Source organism: Bufo gargarizans, chromosome 2 (genome assembly GCF_014858855.1).
Source record: "Bufo gargarizans isolate SCDJY-AF-19 chromosome 2, ASM1485885v1, whole genome shotgun sequence".
NCBI classification, from domain to species: Eukaryota; Metazoa; Chordata; class Amphibia; order Anura; family Bufonidae; genus Bufo; species Bufo gargarizans.
Window position 1 is genome coordinate 703933917 of NC_058081.1, and position 19333 is coordinate 703953249.

General features: G+C 45.5%; 2 protein-coding genes across 3 annotated transcripts in view; both read right to left on the reverse strand.

Moving 5' to 3' along the window:
• LOC122929057 (neuroblastoma suppressor of tumorigenicity 1) overlaps positions 1–7084 on the reverse strand; it is a 44395-nt gene extending 37311 nt beyond the window's left edge. Inside the window, exon 1 of one of the 2 annotated variants that reach the window (XM_044282502.1) lies at positions 6786–7084. The gene's annotated coding sequence lies outside the window, so the exon portion shown is untranslated. The remainder of the gene's footprint in view (positions 1–6785) is intronic. The other variant, XM_044282501.1, reaches the window with a different exon arrangement.
• Positions 7085–13100: 6016 nt separating this feature from the next.
• On the reverse strand, positions 13101–18626 carry MICOS10 (mitochondrial contact site and cristae organizing system subunit 10). Its single transcript, XM_044277713.1, has 4 exons — positions 18545–18626; positions 18353–18400; positions 15672–15781; positions 13101–13280 (listed from the first exon to the last, which is right to left on the reverse strand). Exons 1-4 carry the CDS (start codon positions 18624–18626, stop codon positions 13272–13274), a joined length of 249 nt encoding a protein of 82 aa, XP_044133648.1. The 3' UTR covers positions 13101–13271.
• Positions 18627–19333: the final 707 nt, after the last annotated feature.

The following is a 19333-nucleotide window of genomic DNA, read 5'->3' on the forward strand; positions in this document are numbered from 1 at the left end:
TGGGACTGGGCGCTGTATATACCACTGGGAACATGGGACTGGGCGCTGTATATACCACTGGGAACCTGGGACTGAGTGCTGTATATACCACTGGGAACATGGGACTGAGTGCTGTGTAAACCACTGGGAACATGGGACTGGGCGCTGTATATACCACCGGGAACATGGGACTGGGCGCTGTATATACCACCGGGAACATGAGACTGGGCGCTGTATATACCACCGGGAACATGGGACTGGGCGCTGTATATACCACCAGGAACATGGGACTGGGCGCTGTATATACCACTGGGAACAGGGGACTGGGCGCTGTATATACCACTGGGAACAGGGGACTGGGCGATGTATATACCACCGGGAACACGGGACTGAGCGCTGTATATACCACCGGGAACAGGGGACTGAGCGCTGAATATACCACCGGGAACATGGGACTGGGCACTGTATATACCACCGGGAACATGGGACTGAGCGCTGTATATACCACCGGGAACATGGGACTGGGCGCTGTATATACCACCAGGAACATGGGACTGGGCGCTGTATATACCACTGGGAACAGGGGACTGGGCGCTGTATATACCACTGGGAACAGGGGACTGGGCGATGTATATACCACCGGGAACACGGGACTGAGCGCTGTATATACCACTGGGAACATGGGACTGAGCGCTGTATATACCACCGGGAACAGGGGACTGAGCGCTGTATATACCACTGGGAACATATACAGTGAAATCCCGTTGAGAAGACCACCCCACACTATAAAGAAAAGTGGACTTCTTGAAGAACATGGCCAGGATGCATGGTATATGCTGGAGCTGAAAACTGTCACAGGATCTCTGCTCTGGTGGTCTTCTCTCATAGGTGGTCCAGTGGTAATGGGTACTAGGTGCTATATAACACTGGGAAATGACCGCCATGGATACAGCACTGGGAGCCATGAAAATTCATCTACCTGAAATTTTTGTTTCCTGTAGTCTGCAGGCAGCACAAGTACATATGGAAGCTGTGCCGCCGCCGGACGTCCGGGAAAAGGGACTAGTATGTACTATGTATCACTGCGCAGTTCCTATAAGAACCGTATAATAACCAATCACAGCTGCGGAATTCACTGACCACTATAACCATTATAAATAACGGATGAAGAGGCTGCACAGAGCAAACCAGGGACGTATCCTAGATGTCCGCCGCAGCTTCATTCCTTCCCATCTATTAACTGCACTAATCCCATCTGCTGTGCTGGGATCTGACAGGATGTCCCCCATTACACTCCACACTCCCAGAAGTCACCGGAAGCACCGCGCTCCGCACAGATGTGCAGCACAACGCTGAGCTTACATCCCCCGGCTGGTCGCTTCCCATCCCAAACTCCAGTCTCAACCTGTTTCCCATGACTGAAATTCCCTGCAGTCACTTCCCCAATAATAAAATATGGAAATTATGAGCTTTTTGTTTTTGAGAATTTTTGGTCTAAAGTCAGAGGTCAGAATTATACTGAAAGCAAAACAGTATACGGTATACAGTATAATAAGCCTGCAGCCATGCAGATCCACATTAGGGGACAATATTGTAGCAGTTGTATTCTTGCACATAGGAGGCAGTATTATAGTAGTTATATTCTTGTACATAGGAGGCAGTATTATAGTAGTTATATTCTTGTACATAGGAGCAGTATTATAGTAGTTATATTCTTGTACATAGGAGCAGTATTATAGTAGTTATATTCTTGTACATAGGAGCAGTATTATAGTAGTTATATTCTTGTACATAGGAGGCAGTATTATCGTAGTTATATTCTTGTACATAGCAGGTAGTATTATAGCAGTTATATTCTTGTACATAGGAGGCAGTATTATAGTAGTTATATTCTTGTACATAGGAGGCAGTATTATAGTAGTTATATTCTTGTACATAGGAGCAGTATTATAGTAGTTATATTCTTGTATATAGGAGCAGTATTACAGTAGTTATATTCTTGTACATAGGAGCAGTATTATAGTAGTTATATTCCTGCACATAGGAGCAGTATTATAGTAGTTATATTCTTGTACATAGGAGGCAGTATTATAGTAGTTATATTCTTATACATAGGAGCAGTATTACAGTACTTATATTCTCGCACATATGAGGCAGTATTATAGTAGTTATATTCTTATACATAGGAGCAGTATTACAGTACTTATATTCTCGTACATATGAGGCAGTATTATAGTAGATATATTTTTTTACATAGGAGCAGTATTATAGTAGTTATATTCTTGTACATAGGAGCAGTATTATAGTAGTTATATTTTTACACATAGGAGCAGTATTATAGTAGTTATATTCTTGTACATAGGAGCAGTATTATAGTAGTTATATTCTTGTACATAGGAGCAGTATTATAGCAGTTATATTCTTGTACATAGGAGCAGTATTATAGTAGTTATATTCTTGTACATAGGAGCAGTATTATAGTAGTTATATTCTTGTATATAGGAGCAGTATTATAGTAGTTATATTCTTGTACATAGGAGCAGTATTATAGTAGTTATACTCTTGTACATAGGAGGCAGTATTATAGTAGTTATATTCTTGTACATAGGAGCAGTATTACAGTACTTATATTCTCGTACATATGAGGCAGTATTATAGTAGATATATTTTTTTACATAGGAGCAGTATTATAGTAGTTATATTCTTGTACATAGGAGCAGTATTATAGTAGTTATATTCTTGTACATAGGAGCAGTATTATAGTAGTTATATTCTTGTACATAGGAGCAGTATTATAGTAGTTATATTCTTGTACATAGGTGCAGTATTATAGTAGTTATATTCTTGTACATAGGAGCAGTATTATAGTAGTTATATTCTTGTACATAGGAGGCAGTATTATAGTAGTTATATTCCTGTACATAGGAGCAGTATTATAGTAGTTATATTCTTGTACATAGGAGCAGTATTATAGTAGTTATATTTTTGTACATAGGAGCATTATTATAGTAGTTATATTCTTGTACATAGGAGCAGTATTATAGTAGTTATATTCTTGTACACAGGAGTAGTATTATAGTAGTTATATTCTTGTACACAGGAGTAGTATTATAGTAGTTATATTCTTGTACATAGGAGCAGTATTATAGTAGTTATATTCCTGTACATAGGAGCAGTATTATAGTAGTTATATTCTTGTACATAGGAGCAGTATTATAGTAGTTATATTTTTGTACATAGGAGCATTATTATAGTAGTTATATTCTTGTACATAGGAGCAGTATTATAGTAGTTATATTCTTGTACACAGGAGTAGTATTATAGTAGTTATATTCTTGTACATAGGAGCAGTATTATAGTAGTTATATTCTTGTACATAGGTGCAGTATTATAGTAGTTATATTCTTGTACATAGGAGGCAGTATTATAGTAGGTATATTCTTGTACATAGGAGCAGTATTATAGTAGTTATATTCTTGTACATAGGAGGCAGTATTATAGTAGGTATATTCTTGTACATAGGAGCAGTATTATAGTAGTTATATTCTTGTACATAGGAGCAGTATTATAGTAGTTATATTCTTGTACATAGGAGCAGTATTATAGTAGTTATATTCTTGCACATAGGAGGCAGTATTATAGTAGTTATATTCTTGTACATAGGAGCAGTATTATAGTAGTTATATTCTTGTACATAGGAGGCAGTATTATAGTAGTTATATTCTTATATGTAGGGCAGCGTCACAGTGTTTAGTTTATCCTCTGGTTAGGCTGATATTTGGGGTGATATACATGTTTTCCTTCAGTGTAAAACGTCCAAACGTTTCTGGGAATTTACATTCTGCACAGGACGGAGTCAGATATTTCCGTGCACTCAGTGATACAATATTAAATCACGGGGAGACTTTGTTGTAGCTACAATACATTGTTATAACTACGTGACGTATGATGGAGTTGTTATACTGATACATCTGTGATCGGCTGAAGGCAGTAAAGACTGCACAATGTGAGGTTTTAGATGTCATTAATATTCATTTCAAAATGTAAATATTCTAAAATACCGTAAGTAAAAAAGCAAATAGCACAGGATGTTAGGGAATGCTGAGAGTAGTAGTTTCACAACAGTTTCAGTACTGCAGGTAAAAAACAACTGTTCTGATTACACTGAGCAAGTCCATGTAGTTTATACCAAGAATAGTGATAGCGTGCAATCACAAAAATGCATCCTAGTGTGTGACCTGGGCCTTTACCAGTGCTATATGCAAATGACTGTCCTCATTCATACAAGGCTACAATTATTCCAGATGCCTATATGGTACAGATATGATAAAAAAAATATGAAATCACAAGTGATTGGTTGTCTTTAGCACAATTTTGGAAAACCCATAAAAACATAGCATACTAGATGGGGAGTTGACCTTGCAAAGCATATGCCGTAGGCGCTGGGTGCCAGGGCGCCAATGAGCTATTCTGTCTGTATAAAGGTAAAGGGCTAAGATACCAACTGAATCATTGCCCGCCTAGGTGAAGGAATGTCTAACTACGGCAGCAGTGCCTAGTAAACTCAGCTCTGCTACATCCAGCTTGTTAGAAACTGCAAGGGGACAATGTCTGCGTGGAGCTTATCTCATTGCTGCAGAGGTGCACCACCAATGAGGCCAGGTGAGGCGATCGCCTCAGGCGGCAAGAGGGGGGCAGCAGAAGGGCCATGGGGAATGAGCACTCTCATTGTGGCCAAGGGTTTACGTTAAAACATTGGCATTGGGGGGGCACTGTTTTAGTTTTTCGCCTCAGGCAGCAGAAAGGCTCGGTGAACCCCTGCATTGCTGTCTTTCACTGATCTTATATGTGTGACATTTATAGGTACATCTGTTTTCGTTGCAATGCCACCAATTTTGAGAGCCCATGACACAGGTCTAGGCTGAGGTCTGTGGGCACCATTTATTCTTTGGGCTCAAATAACATAGAATGTGTCGGCAGATAAGAACCATTTGGCCCATCTAGTCTGCCCAATAAATAGCCCAATACATCACTACGACCTAAAAAAAATGGCACATTTTACAAACGTGTCGAGAATATCGGAGCAAAAAGTTGATAATTACGGCGCATGTTTTATCAGTATAATTTTTTAAAGGGCCAGACACAAACACTGACCCCCGACTAAAATAATATTGTTACGAAAAGATAAAAATTTTATCAATATTAAAAAAATATCTATAATTCAGAGTGTAGAAAAAAATGAGAACCTCCGGAAGTGGATCGCAAATGGGAAGTTCTACAGCAGCCAAGAGAAAATGGCAATGACTGAGAAAGTGTAATGTGCGAAACGCGTAAGCTGTTAGTAGATCCGTGTTAATCGGCACCGCCAATAAAGAATGCGCTTAGGGCGCTGCCACGCGTTCAGGTTTTTGGATGAGGTTTGGGAGTGGAACGCAAAAGGTGAGAAAGTATTAAGGACAGATGTGACTTTTCTTTTCTTTTTTTTTTTTTTATCCACTCCTGGTTTTGGCTTCAAAAACTGCATCCGAAAAAACCTGACCGTGTGACCGTACCCTTAAGGAATTTCTGTGAAGTGGTGGACCTTCTCCGATTTGATCGGCGGGGGAAAATTTTTAACAAATTGGATAAATGTATTGAGTGAGGGATCCTGTCAATGTGGGCGTCGGGTTGGCGGTATTTCATGGTATCTCACGCCTTTATTTCATGAACTGGGGATTTTTTTTTGGGGGGGGGATAATTGTCAGTTCCTCTGGAGATCACAGGATCCCTTTTCATAGCTCACAGATCAGGTGGTGAATGGACTGGAGATGGGGGTATATTTCTAAATTTAAGGGTTCATATAAGGTTTGGGGGGGGGTTACTTTTCATCAGTTAAGGGGCAGAGGGCTGTATACCGTATTTTGGGGGGAGAAGGTTTCACTATTTAAAGTGGACTGTGCTTTCTATGTTTTTAACGGAAGGGGTTTTATATATATTGGGGGGGGGGGGGGGCTGGCCGTTGCATTTAATAGTTTAGGGAGGAATTGTTTCAATATTTAAAGGGGGACCCAGCAGCATTTAGTTGTTTTTGGGGGGCAGGTAATACAATATGGTATTACTGGGGAGCAGCCATAGTGGTTACGGATTATTCTGGGGCAGGTAACCATGGTACGAGTCATTGATAATTGAGTTTGAGAGGTCACATGTAAGAATTGTAAAAGATAGAAATTTAGGGTTATAAGGGGGCGAAAGGCAAAGGAAGGACACCAGCAGTGACTGTGGGTTACTATTACGTATTACAGCTCAGTTATCGCCATGTGACCGTTCCTATAAGACGCTCGCTCGGACACTATAGCGGAGCATCTGGACGCTTTTTGGGAACATTTTGTTCTGGTTTGACCCCATGAATAACAGTTATTGCAAATTCTTCCTACGTTGTTATGAACGCACAGAAAACCGCGCTACAACGTAACAAAGGATCTTCTTAAAGGAACAGACTATATTTACATGGACACTATTATAATATGTTTGAAGATCTGCCCTAAATCTTACTTTGGAAAGGGGGGTTTGTTCTGGAAGGAGGAGGAGGGGGAAGGGGGGGGGGGTCCACCTGAAAGTTTGAAAGGCTTGCTCCAAGGATCTCATCACCAGTCATCCTAGGGTTAACATTTAGACAAGTGCAACAGTTGAAGCATGGAAGGATCTCGGACTCATCCGCTTACGGAGGAACAATAGCTCTTTGCACCAAGAGCTTCCCATCTAAAAGCCTCCAGCTCCATAGCCTATAGACGACCCCTTTATCCTAAGGAGGAGGAAAGTGCACTTACCAGGAGGAGAGTCAGGGGGAATTCCATACAGTGCTTCCCTAAGGCTTGCAATCCATCCAGGGTCCTTGTACCAGGCTGCAGAACTAGGACCCCAGTAATGAGGGAAGGAGCAGGGAAGGAGAGAGCTGTCTCCTCTGCAGAACCCAAGTCAGCACTGAACCCGCCTCTCCTAATAGGGAAAGGACATCCAAAATCCTCCTCTGCCCACTCCTGGAGGAGAAGGGGGGACAGGCAGCTGTGAGCACAGTCCTTGGGACCAACATCAAGAGCTCAGTCCCAGCATCTCTGAGGGTGCAGGTACTGGCTGACACTGGAGGGGAGGGAGCACAGGGGTGGGGTGGGGTGGCATCTGCTTGTGGTCTCTTGTCTCCAGGAATTTCATCATCAAACTCAAACTAATAACTGAGGAATTCCCGGCTGGACACTTTGGCTCCAAGAGCTTCGCCCTTCCCCTATGATGGGGGGCTACAGGCAGTGGTGTGGCCAGTATGGGGGGTGAAGGGCAGTCACAGGACTTAAAGGGATTCCGTTTTCCTCCTTGATGGTCTACTGAAAAAGTTCTAAAATGACAGGCTGACTTTCATTTTCAAGTTCTCTGCTTACTGTCAGTGAATGGGAACATTCTTGTTTACATCCAGGAGACAGGGGCGGACTGGCCCTGGAAAAAAAAATACTAAAAGTGGCCCCGTTTTGTAGTTGGGTCTAAATTGATGGAAGGCAGGGCCAGCAATACCGTATTGTGGCACATTATACCACAGTGCATCACAAAATACATCCCCAAAAACTTCCACTGGGCGGCAGTGAGGAGGGCCCAGGGGGCATCGGCCAACCGGGAAATTTCCCTGTAAGGTCTTTGGCCAATCTGCCCCTGTCCAGGAGCTAAAATCGTGTATAAAAGGTCCCAACCACCTGTGTTTGTTACACTGTGTCAGCTCTGACAGGGCACAATACTATAGATTGTTACAATGTATCGAATCAGGTAAAACTTATATCGATTCAATTGTAGCAAATTCTAAGCTGAGAGATGTATGAAGGCTCTACCGGGTATCATCTACAACAGGGAGGGCACAAGCTTTTCTGGTTGGGGGCCACATTGTCAGACTGAAGGTTATAGGGGTATTACCAGCTGATATACTGTATGTATTGCATATCGTACATGCAGTATATACTGTGAATGTCTGGTTACACCTCCAGGACTCCCATCTAAGGCCCCCTGCACACGAACGTGTGCACCCCGTTGCCGTATTGCGGATCCGCAATACACGGGTGCCGTTCCGTGGGCATTCCGCATCACGGATGCGGACCCATTCACTTGAATGGGTCCGCAAATCCAGAGATGCGGAATGGTGCGGAACGGAAGCACGGAACGGAACACTACGGAGTGCTTCCGTGGGGTTTTGTCCCGTACTTCCGTTCCGCAAAAAGATAGAACATGTCCTATCATTTTGCGGAACGGCCGGATCGCGGACCCATTCAAGTGAATGGGTCCGCGATCCGCTGTGGCTGCCCCACGGACTGTGTTCGTGCATTGCGGCCCGCATTTTGCAGGCCGCAGCACGACCACGGTGTGCACACGTTCGCGTGCAGGGGGCCTAATGGGAGAATACATGAAAAATGCATGTGAGCAGCCACAAGACAGAGACATACACGTCTGCCACCAGATGGTCGGGGGCCACACAGAATAATATGGAGGGCCGCAGGTTGTGCACCCCTGATCTAGAGGTTTCAAAAGGAGAGTAAGGCTAGGTCTACACGACGACATTTGTCGCGCGACTTATAGGGCACAACTACACTGCAACATTTGTTGCGCAACAATTTTTATAATGGTCTATGGTGTCGCACTGCAACATGCTGCGACTCTGACGCGTCAGTCGCAGAAAAATCCACCTCGAATGGATTTTCTGCGACTGCTGCGTTGCAGTCGCAGCATGTTGCAGTGCGACACCATAGAATGCCATTATAAAAATTGTTGCGCGACAAATGTCGTCGTATAGACCAAGCCTTACAGTCACTGACAGCAAGCAAGAAGTGAGGCTTTCAAATACAAAGGGGTTTTCCAGGCTCCTGATACTTACGGTCTACCCTCAGGCTAGGTCAATGATATCCAGTGGGTGATGATCCCACACCTCACTCCCCCACCAGTTATACCTCTAGCGCTAGCAGGGGTGCACTGGGGATCAAAAGTGGCCCCATGTCGTAGGAGGGTCTAAATTGACAGGAGCTAGCATTTTGAGGGTAGGTTCACACAGTTTTTTTGGAGGAGGATTAGAGCTTCATTTTCCAGCCAGAGTCAGAAGTGAAGTCAACAGGAAGGAGAAGTATGAGGCCTCATGTGGTCTGCAAACCGTGGATCCCTAAAATACGGATACCGGCCATATGAGTCCCGCACTTTCCTCGGTCCCTATAATGGAAACTCCCATTCTTTTTCGCAAAATGGACAAGAATAGCACGTGCTCTATAATTTGCGTAATGCCTGCACGGATAACATCCACTTCTGGCGTTGGCTGAAAAACCTGCAGGAAAATCTGCGTCCAAAGCGCGGAGGCTGCTTTTGTAACTACTTGTAATGCAATGAGCATTCCGGAGCATCTATTGTTAGAACTCTGCATTGTACATTTCCTCTATTATTCCTACTAGAATTACCACTGGGTGTTACTATCACTCTCTTCAAATGGAAGTGCCCCCGACACAGTCTAGCGTGGACCCCGTGGTCTGAACCTTACTGGTTGGTATTATTTATTTCATGATATACTCCCTCATGGTCTTGGTAGAAGGTGCTTGGCACTTTATATTTATACTATATGTGGTAGTTTGATCCATTCCCATCACAATGATCACTGTTTAATCTGCTAATCATGTGCCAGTGACCATTTTTGTAAATCTTTTGTATTGGCAAATTCCCAACCTTCTTGATAAAATTCTTTCCCTCCTACCTCATTGTTGTCATATGGTTATCCCATAGATACGGCCACCGCTCGCCTCCCGCATTCATGGCCCGTGCTTGCGCAGAAGACACTTTATTTTCACCCAGCCGGCCTCTCATTGCAGTCCTGAGAGCTCACGCTGCCGCGCATGCGCAAGGCTTATTTCTTCAGTCCCGCATGCCCTGTATGCAGCGCGGCTCTGTATGAGACGCGGCACTAAAGAAATAAGCTTTGCGCATGCGCGGCAGAGTGAGCTCTCAGGACTGCAATGAGAGGCCGGCTGGGTGAAAATAAATAAATAAGGTCTCCTGCGCAAGCGCAGCCCAGGGATTCGGGTGAGAGAAGCGGTGGCCATAGGAGACACATGAACGAACACGCAAGGAGTGTGATGTCAGAAAGACAGAGGCGCGGCAGGGCTTCACTCAAACTGCCTAAGCCCGCCCAGCCTAAGGGTCCATTCACATGTCCGTATGTGTTTTGCGGATCCGACAAAACACTAACACCGGCAATGTGCATTCCGCATTTTGCGGACAGCACATCGCCAGCACTCTCATAGAAAATTCCTTTTCTTGTCCGCAATGGCATACAAGAATAGGACATGTTCTATTTTTTTACAAATCCGCAAATGCGGACAGCACATTCCGGCCCCATTGAAAATGAATGGGTCCGCACCTGTTCCGCAAAATTGCGGAACGGGTGCGGACCCATTTTGCGGACGTGTGAATGGACCATTAGAAGCATGAATCCAGGAAGTAACAAATTCTGCCCGAATTAGCAAGACCCCTTTAAGGTCACTTCTTGACCAGTTACGGTACATCAGATGTATTTCTTTTTGTGGGTATGGAGATTCCGCACCAGGACCATACGTCTGGGGGTCCGGACTTTTGATGTATGACGTACCATTGTAGCTCATATTTCTGGCCTGTATATGAATGCCGCCATTTTTAATGCATTTATTTTACTTAAAGGGAACCTGTCACCTGGATTGTGGGTATAGAGCTGAGGACATGGGTTGCTAGATGGCTGCTAGCACATCCGCAATACCCAGTCCCCATAGCTCTGTGTGCTTTTATTGTGTAAAAAAACTGATTTGATACATATGCAAATTAACCTAAGATGAGTCCTGTACATGAGATGAGTCAGGGACAGGACTCATCTCAGGGTAATTTGCATATGTATCAAATCGTTTTTTTAACACAATAAAAGCACACAGAGCTATGGGGACTGGGTATTGCGGATGTGCTAGTGGCCATCTAGCAACCCATGTCCTCAGCTTTATACCCAAAATCCCGGTGACAGGTTCCCTTTAAGATGTGATTGATAAAATATATATTTAATATCAATTGTTTATGGGTATCAGATTTTTTTTTTGGGCACTTACTAATCTGTGGTTGGAGCTATTGCTCTTTGGTGTGAATTATTTAGGAAGGACATATCAGGAGAGCAGACAGGTCACCAAATGCATGGGACCACCATGGCCGATGACTTCTAGGACAGGATTTCAGAGAGTTGGGGAGGGTGTGTTGTCACCACATACTATGGTTCTTGTCATTTCTGGATTCAGTCCTCACGTCTCTGAATAGTCGCTGGCGATATACGGGTTAAAACGTCAGCGACGGAGCCGACGTGTGTTACTGATGTCAGATAATTGTGACTGCTTGGCTGGTGTAGAACTACAAGTCTCAGCTTGCACCACTTACCTCCCACATAACAGACCAAGGAGAGGAAATCACAGGTCATTGGACCATGTGGTTGTCATCCCTCACCAATAGATGGCGCCAGCAGACGTATTCGCTTGCAGCCAATGCTCCCAATAGGATACTATTGCCGGTTATGGGTCAGAGGCGAACGTGCCGTCCTTCCGGGGCTGTTTTTATTATTGTTGTAATTAATAAACTCTTCATAAAAAGTCCATTGTATCCGACTTCAGCTACAGAAGCTGCACAGTTGTGTCACGTGACTTGCACCATTTTTTTTTTTTTTTACAGGAGGTAGAGAGGACAGAGCAATGTTCTGCAGATCTATCGGGAGGTCTGTGGTGTAATAATCTGCAGAATATATCACTATGTATCTGTCAGGAGGTAGAGAGGACAGAGCAATGTTCTGCAGTTCTATCGAAGGTCTGTGGTGTAATAATCTGCAGAATATATCACTATGTATCTGTCAGGAGGTAGAGAGGACAGAGCAATGATCTGAAGTTCTATCAGGAGGTCAGTGGTGTAATAATCTGCAGAATAGATCACTATGTCAGGAGGTAGAGGGGACAAAGCGATGTCCTCAAAGGGTCAGTGGTGTAATAATCTGCAGAATTATCACGGAGAGTGGTGTAACGATAGCTGCATGTGGAAACATTTGAGGGGCACTTTAGTAATTTCCCATTTAGAGGCACTTCCCATAAGGCCGTGAGTCATGAGACCTGCATCGGACGAGGTTTCAGGGAAAGAATGCTGAAGATGGAAGCCGCAGGAGGACCATCCGCACCCCACTAAACACACAAGTAATGGTGGGGGGGCAGGTAGAAAGTAGCATCTACCTCTTATAATGGGACGATTTACCCCGGGGGCAGCTGGGGTACTAATGTCTTCCATACCGGGGTCCTAGTGAGAAACCAGAGAGGATTTATCACACCATTTTGGTATTTTTCAGGAACGTCCCTTGGACGAGGGCACTGATGAAGGGTAAGTAACAAAGTGGAGGGGTTGTCGACACAGAATTGAAGGCGTGGGAAAACAGGGGTCATGGAGGACTACACCGCTACACTGTAGTACCCCCACTCTTCCATCCGCCATATACGGTACTCCTGCCTATCCAAACACATGCATGCTCAACATGGCTGATCGTGCAGGTGTCAAATCTGCTGCTGCTTATCCCCTGGAAAACAAAAGAATCAGGCGTGCTGAAATCCAACATCTGCAGTCGGGGAGAGCCTCGAGGGCCTCATTCACATAAAGAGGCTTACGTTCAGGGGTTTTCTGGGCCCCAAGAGAGGTCATCAATATCAGATGGGTGGGCGTCCAACACCCAGCCGTTTAAAGAGGCCTGGGCACCCGGTGATCGCTGTGACCTCCTTACAGCATACCAAGCACAGTGCCGCCCATTGTATAGTGGCTGTGCTTGGTACTGCAGCCCAGGCTCATTCACTTCAGCAATGAATATGACATCACTGGTCACCGGAGCACCACAGCCTGATCGGCGTGGGCGCTGGGCGTCAGACTTCCACTGATCAGATACTGGCGACTAATCCAGAGTCCCGGAAAACTCCATCAATCTAATGTGAACGGGCAGCAGCAGAGTACAGGACGCACCAAGCACATACACGGATTATGGGACGGGTTCACTTTTGCTTCCGGTATCAATAAAGCAGACGATACACAGAGACAGACGCATGATGGTCGCTATAGAATTTAACTTTATTTCCCCGACTGTTGTGACAGAAAATATAAAACAAAATGACATCTGCAAGCTCAAGATAAAGCGGGAGAAAGGCTCGGCCGGAGGCTGTTGTGCATCCTGCACGGATCCAGATGTCCAGCTGCTCCCGGGGAGGAATGACCGCGCAAGCTCACTGATCCTGCAACGAGACCGCATGTCATTTAAAGGGGTCTGCACGGACAAACACACCAAGCTAAAATAAAGGAGCACGGCTAACAAGCTCCGAGAGGTGCCTGAGATCAGACTGCAATGGCTTAACGAAGAAATCCTTAAAGTAAAAATAATAATCCCGCAGTTGTCAGAGCAGCGGCGATTCTATGGGTCTTATCGTGACTAGAGGGAGCCCCTTTAAGAAGCCGGGAGGAATCGGGTCCAGCAGCTTCCCAGGCTATGAATAACTACTCCAATCGTTCACTAATAGTTTCCACACGGTTCCCCAGCAGCTATTAAATAATTAGGCAGTTAGCAGTCCTTGCGCCATTAACCACCACAACACATTTGGAGGTAATTAGGGATTTAACTGTTCCGGGACCCTGCACATTCTGATGTAGGTCCTGCTTTGAAATGTTGCAAAATTCTCCAAAATGTAAAAAAAAAAAAAAAAAAAAAAAAAAAAAAGCCTCCTTCTTGAAGTCGGGGTGGTTACTCTTTAAAGGGTGTCATGTCTTGTGTTTTCAGCCATTATACAGACTTCTAGTCCAGATTCGCACGTCATCACCATGCCGCATCAACAGCATTGAAATAACTATACATTAAGGGGCTGTTCACACAGCGCTTTTTTGGTGGCCGCATCAGTTCTATCCCCCCAATTCATTTCAATGGAAGGCAGCGCTGAAGACTGCAGAGCGGCGGTTTAAAGCTGCGGCTCCGTGATCCTCAGCTCTGCGGCCTATTGAAATGAATGGGAGGCAGAAACCAGCAAGAATGGCGAAATTTTAGCACAGGTGTCTGCGCCAAAATTCAACGGAAGAAGAGGCTGAGTGAATGGCCCCTAAGGGCCCATAGACGCACAAACATTTGGCATGGCATTTTTTAGCCGCCAAAGTAAATCCGACAAGGTTTTTTGTCATGTCGCCTACGTTTTTAGGTGTGAAATGTATTTTATTCCCCTACAGAAGAGGAAAAAGCCTGAACACCAGGGCTACAACATGCTGCGATACACAAAAAGCCACACCGCACCACTGCGTTTCAAAATTCCCACAGATTTTCAGCAAACATCTGGACCTGGCCAAAAATAAATTTAAAAAAATGCACCAAAAATCGTAAAAAAAAATAATAAATAAAAAAATGTGACAAAAAAAACGTGCAGTCAGTAAGACAAAGTTCAGACTACTTTGTAAATGGCCAATAATTAAGTAATGAATTTCCTGTAGTAAACGGTGACATCGGGCTTTTTCTCACAACTTTCATGTTTATTGGAATTAAATTTTTGAAATTCCTGACCTTTTCTAGATTCCTGTAAGTAAATATGTGATGCACTGAGAACACTGCTCTACACGTCATAACTGTAGGACATCGATGGCTCTGTGTGTGTGTCCTGGAAACGCAGAGAATCCTGTGCAAGTCTACATGGGAAGAAACGTGTACGAAGTGCAAGCCTTAAAGGGGTTGTCTGGGAATAAATGTATCTTTTCACAGGAGCCCGAAGCCTCCGCTATTGAAAGATTCTGTCGGCAGCTCCGATCCTGCGCACTGGCCTCCGTGTGCGTCCATCTTCCGCTCCCGTGTGTCCATCTTCCGGTACGTGGCTTGTTTACTTCCTGTCCGCATGATCATCTGCTCTGCTGCAGACAAGTCACCACTGAATCCAGTTATTGGCAGCAGTGGAGCAGACGATCACGTCTGTGCCAGGGACGAATTAAACAAACCGCGGACCAGAAGATGGACACATAGGAGCCGGCATGCAGAACCTGAGCGCCGGGGAGCAGGTGTGCATGGTTCTTTCCATAGCAGAGTCGGGACGAGGGCTCCTGTGAAAAAGTTACTTATTCCCAGACAACCCCTTTAATGCTGTCCTCCTGTTTCCTACTGCAGGCATGCGCAGTGCTGAGCTTCCTCCTCTGGTCTTCACTGCTGAGCACGTGCAGCACAGTTTGGGGCTTTATAACTAAGTCAGGGTGTGTGGCATTTTTCAGACATTTGTCCATAGACTACTTAAAAAAAAAAAAAGTGGCTAAAAAACAGCAGAATTTCATAGCTTTTTTTTTTTTTTTTTTTTACAGAGGCCATTTTGGAATTGCTCCTGCCATGGAGATTTTTACTTGTAGTAACACGTGTCGCCAGCTAGCTGCAAAGTTGATAACGGGCTTGCATTGTTTCCGTCACAAGTTGTGCGCAGTTGCAGGTGCCTTTGGTGCACATCATGTACAAACTGCACCATTATTCCCAACGAAAAGTGACTGAGGCCAAAGGGTCAGTGAAAGCGGCCGCTCCGTAGGACGCACGCAGAGAGGATGGACAGGCCTGGCTTTGATGGTATGCGGGCAGCCGTTGAGCACAGAATCCCCCCCCCCCCCCCCCGCTCACTCACTTTGACAAACTTGCCGTGGAGAAGATATGGAGACTGGAAGTCGTTCTGGCAGTTTGAATAAGCCATTCCTAAGCCGATCCCGGAGGAGAACACGATGGGCCACGTCTTTCCTGGAAAGAGAAGGATTTATGGGTTACTTGGGGCCACGTGGAGACGATTAACGCTTTCCGAGCTTTGGTCGTCACCACGAGCCATCCTTGTTACCTGGGTTTTAATGGAAAGCTACAGCAATGAGAAATCAGAGGTGAAGGCGAAATTCACTTTACAATACATTATACGACCGGGACTCGCTGATCTGCGCTGCTGGAGTCGCCTTGCATTTTAGAATATCAAAGACGATTCCCCTCCCCCAATAAATATAAATTCCTGAGTCACATTTACTGTGGGACGCGTAACCTACTGAGGAAATATTTCTTATAAAAAAAGGGGTTTTATATGGACAAATAAAATAAAAAATCCTCTATACGCTGAGCGATGGAACTCTTCAGCGCTACGTCTCTGCCATAGCTCTGTTCAGTCTCCTGCATCTTGACATTCATAAGGGCAGCACAAGCCAGCCCTGAAAATCCAGACAACGAGGGATCCTGTATTTCATGCGGAGCCGCAAAACACGGATACAGGCCGTGTACGTTCCGGAGGAGTGCCCGGCCCTCTATAGAACTGTCCTATCCTTTTCTGTCAAACAAACAAGAATAGGAAATTTTTATTTATTTTTTTGCGGGGCTGTGGACTGGACATACGGACGCATCTTTTACAGCGGATCGGACCGGATGCGGGCAAAAAACACAGCTGTGTGCATGAGCCCTAAAGCTGTGGTTGAGCACTGTACTCTATGAGTACAGTGCTAGGACCCCCACTTATCACTAGGGATGAGCGAATCGACTTCGGATGAAACATTCACATAAAACTTAGTTTCAATACTGTACGGAGCGAGCGCTCTGTACAGTATTAGAATGTATTGGCTCCGATGAGCTGAAGTTATTACTTTGTGAAGTCTCGCGAGACTTTGCATAATAACTTTATACTGTAAAAAAACTTTTTCCCAAACTCGGGTTTGGAACCGAACCCGAGTTCGGGAAATGTTTTTTTACAGTACAAATTAATTTAAGAAGTTATTACCCGAAGTCTTCGCGAAGCAATAACTTTGGCTCATCGGAGCCAATACATTCTAATACTGTACGGCGCTCCTGCTCCATACAGTATTAGAAAGAAGTTTTATGCGAATCGACTTCAGATGTTTCATCCGAAGTCGATTCGCTCATCCCTACTTATCACCTCTCCGGAACTCGGGGGTCAACCTCAACCACAAAGTCTGTCGAAACAGCTCCTAGAGGGATTGTCACCCAGCATTGCCAGAGTCCTGCCTGTCGTCTGCCGCAGTGTCATTATACAACCCAGCACAAAATGTGGTGGCCTGAAAGGACTGCTGTAAAAGGAGGTATCGGTGGTCATTAAATGGTTAAAGTGGCTGTCTGAAACCCCCCCACACCTGCTTGCATCTGGACTGTACAAGTTTAGCGTTTTCGGCAGGCTGTGCTCCTGCAGCGGGCGCGGGCTGTTAATGTAAAGTGACAGCCGGGGCTTTCTGCCTGTAGATGTGAGCTCTCCTTCTGGTGGATGCTGATGGATTGGATCTGTGGTTTTAGTGGCAGGAGGGTTTGGATGAGCAGCGCGTTTACTTAGTGGAGCAGCTGTTTGAAGCCGTCACGGCTGCCTGTGTGTGTGTCCTGAGCCGCGCTGAGCGCCAGGCAGGGCCGGACTCGGTAGAGATGTCAGGGGGTTTCATCGGGTTACCGTCCTGATTTACAATGTGGAGGGCAGACGTACTACAACACCCAACGTTCTACAACCACTGAACGTTTAGAGCGCACATTTTTTCTGATACACAACGCCAAATCCCAGGTAAATCGTAATACTCTGCCTCCACTAGGGGGAGCTTACTGCACACTGAGTAGACAACAGGTTTAGTAATAACACAGTTTGCCGCAAGCTCCCCCTAGTGGTGACATGGTTATGAAACTGGCTGACTTTAGGTATGTGCTGAAGCTAACAGTCTCTGTCCCTTCTTTTTATGTGCCTCAGTTTTTGGGAAATATGAACTTTTATTTTCTGCAAATTAGCCTCTAGGAGCCATAGGGGTGTCGCCATGAATGGCACTGCATGTACTTAAAGGGGTTGGCCTCGGAGCCGACAACCCCTGTGCCCCTCAATGTTAAAAAGGAAGATTCACCTGTTTGTGGTTCCACCATTACTCCATTCCTGGCCAGGAAGTGGCAGGGTCCCGTGACCGCTGCAGCCAATTGAAGGCCTCAGCAGTACAATCATGCCTCTGTGACCGCTGAGGGCTGTGACTAGCTGCAGCAGTCATGGGACCCAGCTGCTTCCTGATCACGCAGGGACCGAAAGCATCCAGGAACCAACCAGCAGTGGAACTGTGGACAGGGGAGTTTTCCTTTTTTATGATCAGGTTCTTCAGGGGCATAGGTCAAGACCAAAGGTGTTGTCGGCTACGAGGCTGGACATCTCTTTTGAATAGGAGCAGCGTTGCAGTACCGTTCATGGCCACTACTCAGTGCATGGTGCTGTTCTGTTTCGGAACCCGAGAGCAGTGATCGGTGGGGGTTCATGTGCATGGAGAATCCCTTTAAGGGATAAAGAGTAGGACTATGGCAAAAACTTACTTTTAAAGAAGATGACAGAAAATACAATCCCCAATCCAAGGCCAGCACCTGCGGAACAGAAAGTGGGAGATTTTAGGATAAAAGTCACAAACTACATCATCCATAATCACATAAAAGATCGATACATCCATTCAGACAAAGTGGCAGCCATAATAAAATACGGAAATCTCCAAAAACTCGTAATGATTTTACATGCAATTACGTCCGTTCCCCAATCATGAGCTGCCGAGGGCAGGTTGTCGTCTTTTTGATACACGGCTGGCTGTGGCCTCATTATCCGGTCGTGCCATTAGGTGTAACCGTGTTCTGCGTACGGCCATCTTACACTCCACTCACATCCAGAGCTGCATTCAGAATCTTGGTAAAAGAACAAAGCCCTGAAGGATCGTCGAAGTGACGTGTTGGCTGGCCAAAGAGCAAGCAGCTGAATTGAGAATGCAGCTCTGGATGCGACCGAAGCGCGAGACGGGACGGGAGTTTAGAAAGGAGCTAAAGTTATGTAAAACTAAGAAAAAAAGTGGAGGTTGATGTGGGGGTCTGAACGCTCTGGTTAGTCACTACTAAAACACGTCCACCTCAGGGAAGGAGGTGAAGGACGTCTGCTTGGAAGACATCTTTTAGGCCTATGCTCCTCTGGCTACAGAACAGTCTGCAAACTACAACTCCCACCATTTAGGACTGTGCCTGAGCATCTATGGCAGGAGAGGAAAACCAAACCATGCGCCTGAAGAATGGGTGGCGAGGGGCGTCTCTGGTGGCACAAGGGTTAAGCAGCCGCCATGACGTGGGGGCTGCTGGCACCTGATCCGGCCGCAGCTGTTTCCACTAAGAAGTGGCACCTCCAGGACAGCCCTGCGCTCATAACAATAAAACATGAAAGGCTTATCTTATAATAAAAGTGAGGCGAGAGGCCTAACAGGAGAGAGATTTTCCAGAGGAGGCCTGCAGGCAGCGCGGGGCGGGGGGCGCACCGAGGAGCGC